General features: G+C 53.3%; 1 protein-coding gene across 1 annotated transcript; it reads right to left on the bottom strand.

Annotated features, from left to right (window-relative positions):
- Positions 1-1351: 1351 nt before the first annotated feature.
- IBA57 (iron-sulfur cluster assembly factor IBA57) lies at positions 1352-5639 on the bottom strand. The gene is made up of 3 exons (XM_048309285.1): positions 5324-5639; positions 3942-4285; positions 1352-3285 (listed from the first exon to the last, which is right to left on the bottom strand). Exons 1-3 carry the CDS (start codon positions 5572-5574, stop codon positions 2894-2896), a joined length of 987 nt encoding a protein of 328 aa, XP_048165242.1. The 5' UTR covers positions 5575-5639; the 3' UTR covers positions 1352-2893.
- Positions 5640-7190: the final 1551 nt, after the last annotated feature.

Genomic DNA, 7190 nt, shown 5'->3' with positions numbered 1-7190 from the left:
TATATAATATATATATATAATATATCTATAGAATGTCCTATTTTATATATATATATTTATATATTTATTTATGTTTATATAAAATAGAGTAGACTGAAGTATTAGCAGTCATTTTTCTGGACTCCTCATCACACCAAGACAACTTTTTTCTTGGCATTTTACTATGACAGGAGAGGTAAAAAGTGTAACAATGAAGACAAGCACTGCTCCTAGAAAATAAACTAAAAAAATAAAATTAAAGGCAGAAAAAAGGATAAAACTTCTTTTTTTCTGAAAGCAACCATTTCAATTCCCCTCTGCAATCTCTGCCAGTGACTCCTGTCTTGTCCCATTGGGATTTCAGGTTGTTCCAAGTGTTCACTCCACTCTTTTCCATCAGAAAACATCACTGAGGCAGAAAAAGGGGATCAGGAAGGGCCCCCGATTTTCCAGCTGTTTGGATTGAGGCTGGAATCTGAGCAGGTCACCTGAGAGCCCCTCTTGGACACCATGTTGGTGCTCAGGAAAAAAACTCCTCACTGGAAAGGTCAAGCCCTGAACAGGCTGCCCAGGGAAATGGTGGAGTGTCCAAAAAATGTGTGGATGTGGCACTTGGAGACATGGATTAGTGGTGGATTTGGCAGTGCTGTTAATGACTGGAGTTGATGATCCAAGAGGTCTTTTCCAGCCTTCATAAAAAATCCCTGCAAAATCAACCCTTGTGCCCCCAGCCCCAAATTCACCCAACTGAAAGCATTAATTATGGAGAAGGCTGTGAGAGAGAATAAAAAATTTAAGGATTAACATGGATTGGGGCTTCTCCCTCCCATTTCTACCTCTTTTTATTTTTCCAGAAGTCATCGAACACCTCTTCATTTCAGCACCACCTTCTCCTGTGCCTAACCCTGTGTCACCTGCAGCTGCTGGCAGCAACAAAAGCCTCTCAAACACTGTGAAGAAGACAAAAGGAACGTGTGTCTAAGGCAGAGAAGACGCAGGGCTTCCCCAAACAGAGGAGTTTAGTCAGTGTTTGTTCAGGCTCTGCTCACCCCAGGACAATAAAGCCATTCTGAGGAGGCTTCGCACAATGGGTGGCAGAGAGGAAAAGCTGCTTCAGGCCGAGCTGGGCAGCACAGCCTCGCCTTTGTGGCCTCTGCAGGATCCAGTTTCATTTATTTTCCCGGCAGAAAGACTTTGTTAACAATCCCACACCTGACCAACAGTCTCAGGCATGGTTCTTGTCAGCAAGCAACCTGAAAATGCATTTATTCCGTTGTGTGTCTTCACACCAGGCAAATAAAAGGCATCATCTCTTTCAGATAAATCACATTTAAATCAGAGACAGTAGTTAATGAGGTATTCCACAGAATCATTTTACAGCAAACATAGAGTTTTAATCAATATAAGCATTTTTTTACAGATAAATTCCTTTCACAGTAACACTGAAACAGAGGCAGAATGTGATTTTGGACGGGTTTTGTTACAAATATTCATGCAAGAGCTTTTTTTTTTTTTTTTTGTGGTCAAAATGGGATCTCACCTGGGCACCTCTCTCATCGTGCCTTTGTGTAATGGATTTATTGCAATACAAAAATAAAAAGGGCTCCTATAAATCACTGCAGGTTGACAGGGTCAGGAGGCACGGAGCTGGTTGGCTTTGGAAGCAGAGAGGAATATGTTGCAGAAGGGGGAAAAAAAAATGGGGAAGCAGAGGAGTGTTGGCTGCCAGAAAGAAAAAGAAGCAAAGAAATGCCAAGGCATTGATTGGGCTGCTCTGAAAAGCCTCAGGGGTGGTGGATGGAGAAAAGCCCAGCTGCAGGTGGCAGCAGGGACACGGTGCCAGGAGCACAGAGAGCGTGGAGGTGAAGAGCCAGAACGTGGTGAAAATCCTCCCTCAGGAAGCCCAGGCTAAGCCAGCACATGTGGCACTGACCCCTTCTCCAGGGAGGTGGGGACACCCTGTCCCTTCCCTGGCTGTGGGGAGGGAGTGAGGGAACCCCTGCCAAAGGAAAGTGAGGATTTCTATTTTTCTACAAGATGCCAGAGCAAAGATGGGGATGCCAAAAAAATCCACCCCTCAACTGCTGTTGGCAACTGGAGGGCACACAGATCTAGGAAGAGATTATTCTGCCATAAACACACCCCAGGGCACACACCAGCACAAGTTAGTGCTGGAAAATATCCCTTTCCTCTCCCAAAAAACGGTTTGAGTGATGGGAGTCAGAGGAACCGGCTGTGCTCCCTCCACTGGCACCGAACCAGGAGACAGGACCAGGAGGTTTGAGACCTTTCCCAGCTGGGATGAGTTAAAATCAAGGTCTGGCACGTGAAGCACAAAGTGTTCCTCTTCCTGAACACAATTCCAGGGTGGGAAGAAATGCCAGCCCCGTCAGCAAGTTTAAGAAGCTCAATGCAAGGAGCAATTTGCAGCAAAAAAACTTCAGCCTGAGAATACATCTTAATAAAAGCAGCACGATCTCCACTCAAAAAAAAAAAAAAAAAATTATAATACCACAGAATGGTTATTCTGAACTGAAAAATTCAGTGCATGGAACAGGGAAACTCCTGCTCCCACTGCTTCAGCTGGAACACACACGGAGCACAGTCTGAGGGAGTGAGTGTCAGCCTGGAAATCCATCCAGAGTCCAACCCAACAACACAGCGCACCCCCTAAATACAGCACCCCTAAAAAAGTGGGGATTACCCTCAGGAAAAGGTGCAATTCCCTGGATTTGTCTCTCCACAGCACTCAGTGGATGATCCAACCCAGTGGCTGCCACAGCTTTGGGGTCCTGCTGTTTAGTCCCGATTTGAGGAATCCTGGAAGAGCCCCCCATCAACCACCCCAAACAGCAGCATTCCCAAATTCCCCACACAAACCAGACTCTCCCTAAGGCAAGCGGTGCTTCCTCATCTATTTGGCAGCAGCTTTCGGCCACCACTCGGGTGTGGTCGCGCTGAGCTTCACTCTGTCCCCTCCCAGGTTTATGCAGAGCGGCTCGTTCACATGAGCCAACCTCAGCAGGGCTATGCCGAGCTCTCCTCCTCCGGCACGGAACTTCCCGGCCGGCTTTCCCGACTCGGTGAGGATCTCTGCGCCCTCGGGAATGCCAGGGCTGGGAAGGGGCGCTGGGAAGCGGACGGGCAGCAGGCGCTTGCGGATCACGCCCATGTGGTGGGTCCGGGCTGTCAGCTCCTGCCCGATGTAGCAGCCTTTGGTGAAGCTGATGCCGTTCATGAAGGCCAGGTTGGATTCCAGCGGGAGGGCGACTCCAGGGGGGAGATCTTTCACACCTTCGGGAATTCCTAGGGGGAGAACAAAGCCAACAGGTAAACGCTCCTCGGTAGACTTGTGCTCTGAATTGTTTGACTCATTATCGATTTGGTTTTCCAACCCAAACGGGTCCCAGTTTCAGCACAGCACCATCACCTTTCGCTCTGCCAATTAATTTAATCCTTATCCTACTAAAATCAAGGGCACTGGGGCTCCCAGGACCGAGATCCCTCTCCAACCTCCTTGGCCTTGGAGTTAACTCGGCAAGTCCAGCCAGGAAGTTTTTAGGAAACCATGTCTGGGTGTTTCCTTTTCCTTCCTCAGCAACAAGCTAAACACCCGGGCTGTGTGTCATCCCAAATTAACCAAAATTACTCAAACCACAGCAGCTTCTCTTTAAGAAAATGAATAATCCTGGCTTTCTTTCAGCATTCCTGACCAATGCCCATAATCTGAACAACAGAAAGTTATACCCAAACATTGCCACCACCAGACAGAATTCTAACCACCAGATCACTTTAATACTCAAAAGTAGCAATTAATACATGTATTAATTAACAAATTAAATGCATTACTCCCCACTGCAACACATTACAACATAAGAATGGAGGTTTTATAACTTATTCCTGCTTTATATCAGCATATGGACTCCCAAAAATCCATAGTGCAAAACAGAACGTGGCTTTACCTTGTTTATACCTGTGCCTGTGGTAATCCTGAACGTCTCCAACTTGACTCCCAGGGATAATCTCCGACAGGTTTGCTCCTTTCTTTGCAATCAATCTCCAGCCCATGACTTCTGCCCTGGGGTCAGGAGTTAAGAGCAGAGCCTGGTCTGCAGATTTTGGGAGGGAACTGGCGTCCCCAGGCTGTTCCCCAGGGATGACAGCCCACAGGGAGAGGTCAGGGCAGGGGGTGATGGTGACTTTCCTGCGGATCTTGTAGAGTTTCAGGTGTTTCTGGATGGAATCCAGCACGCTGCTGTCGCACTCCAGCAGGATGTGAGGCTCCTCTGCTGTGCTCCCATGGAGCCTAAAAAAAGTAACACCCCCCAAGGTCAGGAAAACAGATACCCACAGAAGCAGGAGCCAAAGTTGGGTTTTTATCTGGATCCTGGTGCAAATCCAGAAACCTGGGGAATTTTCAGGCACACATGGAGCAGCACCCACCTCCCCACAGTGAAACACCTGAACTCTTTCAGCTGCCTCCTGTACTTTTTCCTAGCAAACACTGCCCTCACCTCTCCCAGGGGCAGAAACAGGTCTGGCCATGTGGAATTCTCTATCCTTGAGTGAGGGGAATTTCAGCTGGGGGAGAAGTTTCATTCAGCTGTGCCTTCCACTGTCACACAATCCCAGAATGGATTGTGTTAGATGGGACCTTAAAGCCCATCCAGTGCCACCCCCTGCCATGGGCAGGGACACCTTCCACCATCCCAGGCTGCTCCAAGCCCCATCCAACCTGGCCTTGGACACTTCCAGGGATCCAGGGGCAACCACAGCTTCTCTGGACACCCTGTGCCAGCCAGGAATTCCTTCCCAAGATCCCATCCATCCCTGCCCTCTGGCACTGGGAAGCCATTCCCTGGGTCCTGTCCCTCCAGGCCTTGTCCCCAGTCCCTCTGCAGCTCTCCTGGAGCCCCTTTAGGCCCTGCAAGGGGCTCTGAGCTCTCCCTGGAGCCTTCCCTTCTCCAGGGGAACATTCCCAGTTCTCCCAGCCTAGCTCCAGAGCAGAGGGGCTCCAGCCCTTGGAACAATCTCGTGGCCTCTTCTGGACCACCTCCAGGTCCCTCCTGTGCCGGTGACCCCAGAGCTGGACACAGGTCCCCAAACTCCAGCTGGGGAGTCGATCTCCCCGATGGGGATATTACGGCCATCGCACTTTTCTGCTGGGGTAACGCACGCAGGCGGCAGCAGGTGATGACAAACACACACGGAGGAAGGGCTTTTTTGCACATTAATACAGAAATAGAAGCCGGAAATGTCACGTGGCGGTGACAGGAGCCACCCCCCGCCACCCCGCAATGGTCTCTCCCAGCTCCCCCCCCTCCGCCGCGCCGCTTGGTCTCACCTGTACAGGATGACGTCATAGAGGCAGCGGCCCTGCACGTTCAGCGCGTGCGCGTAGAGCGCAGGGGGGCCGTCGCCCGCCGCCACCAACTGCGTGACGTCATTGGTGAGCAGCCCCTGCAGGAACACGGCGGCCTCGGCGCCCCGCACACCCAGTAGCGCCCGGCCCAGCGGAAAACAGGCGACGGCCGCGCCCCGCCGGCCCCGGCACCACCGGCGCAGCCCGGGCGCCGTTATTGCCCTCACCAACATGGCGGCGCCGTCAGAGGGTCCCGCCGCCGCCGCCGCCCGCCGCCGCCGCCATCTTGTGTGTGTCCGCCCGGAGGGCGACACCTGCTGGCGAGGACGGGGCGCCGCGGGGGACCGCCCCCTTCCTGCGGGCCCCGCCCCCTCCGGCGGCCCCAGGCCCCGCCCCGCCCTCTTGGCCACGCCCCCCGGGGCTGAGGGGGTCCGGGCGCTCCCTGTGATCCTGAGGAAGGAATTTGGGAACCCCCCCGGCCTTCCCCGCGTTCCCCGGGTTCTCCGGAAATGGAGCGAGCGAGGGAAACGGCCCAAAGCGTTCCCACGTCCCGCGGGTTGGTTGTGGGCGCCGTCGGGGGCTGTCCAGCCCAGCTCTCCCTGTCCTGGCTGCTCCCTGTTTAATGAGAGAATTTATCAAGCTGGAAAGGACCTCTGAGGTCATCGAGTACAACCTGTGGCCGAACATGTCAACTAGACCGTGGCACTAAGAGCCACGTCCAGTCATTCCCTAAACACCTCCATTCCTGCCCCTGCCGAGCCTAAAATTCCCTGGGAGCTGCAAGCAGAGAGCGTACAGACCCATTCTCCTCCTCTAGGTCAGGGTGGAAAACTGACTCCAAAGGTTTCTCTTTTCCACTCTTATTTCTGCAGGACTCACCAGCTGCCCCCCATCCTCTTCTAACACCCTTGGGCAAACTGCCAGTGGCTCCGTATTGGAGCCACTGAATAAAATCACGGAATCATGGAATGGCTTGGGTCGGAAGGGACCTTGAAAGATCATTTAGTCCAGCACCCCTGCAAGGAGCAGGGACATGCTCAATCCATCACGTTGCTCAGGGCGTCAGCCCAGCCTGACCCTGATTGTTTCCAGGGATGGGGAATCCCTGTGTTAAACCCCCCCCCCCCCGCCAAAATCATGGAGCTGGAGCGCTGCTGGCTTCCCTCTGGAACGCTCCCTGGCGCTCTGGGAAGTGCAGTCAGAAGGGCCCGCATAGCCCCGCGTTTGCCTGCGGCTCGTTCCGCTGGAATTCATCCCACAGTCCAAGGAACAGCCGCGAGTCACCGCTGTCACTCGCGATTCCCCTTCTCCGGCGGCTGCAATCCGCTGCCCCTCCCCGCTGCCAACAGCGGCACATGAGCGGCTCTCCGGGGAGAGGCAGCCCCCTGGCCCCGAATGACCCTGCTAAAATCTCCCGGGCAGGCAGCACCAGCGCAAACCCACCGATCCTAAAACCCTGAGTGAAGGGACTCCTTTTCCAGGAGTTGGAAAGGCGCTGTGTGTTCGTGCAGCTGGCGCTGGGCAGGGCTCGGCTCTCCCCTTGTGCCCCGGCAGTGATAACCTTATCACACGTCCCCTTGTCCCGGCGGAGATCAGCTCCCGGCAGTGCTGAGAGATGGGGAGTGTTCACCCTGGAATTCGGGGCTAGCCCTGTAGGTGGAGAAATAAAGATGTGGACAGAGGTGACCTTGGCACGCGGATGTGGTCTGCCCGCCCACTGGCACGAGTGGTGTGTCAAAAACGGGGCTGAGGAAACCTGCCTGGCTCTGGGGCAGCTGAAGGAGCACAGAGCTGATGCCCTGGGTGGTTCTTTCTCTCCCTGGAAGTGGGAATGTGCCGGGAGCAGGAG

The sequence above is a fragment of the Corvus hawaiiensis genome, chromosome 1 (genome assembly GCF_020740725.1).
Source record: "Corvus hawaiiensis isolate bCorHaw1 chromosome 1, bCorHaw1.pri.cur, whole genome shotgun sequence".
Taxonomy (NCBI): Eukaryota; Metazoa; Chordata; class Aves; order Passeriformes; family Corvidae; genus Corvus; species Corvus hawaiiensis.
This window is presented reverse-complemented; position numbering and strand designations above follow the sequence as displayed.

Coding starts and splice junctions, on each gene's coding strand:
- IBA57 (XM_048309285.1), bottom strand. CDS start 5,574: ATGTTGGTGAGGGCAATAACGGCGCCCGGGCTGCGCCGGTGGTGCCGG. Junction 4,286..5,323: donor TATGACGTCATCCTGTACAG/GTGAGACCAAGC, acceptor TACTTTTTTTAG/GCTCCATGGGAGCACAGCAG. Junction 3,286..3,941: donor CAGGCACAGGTATAAACAAG/GTAAAGCCACGT, acceptor TTCTCCCCCTAG/GAATTCCCGAAGGTGTGAAA.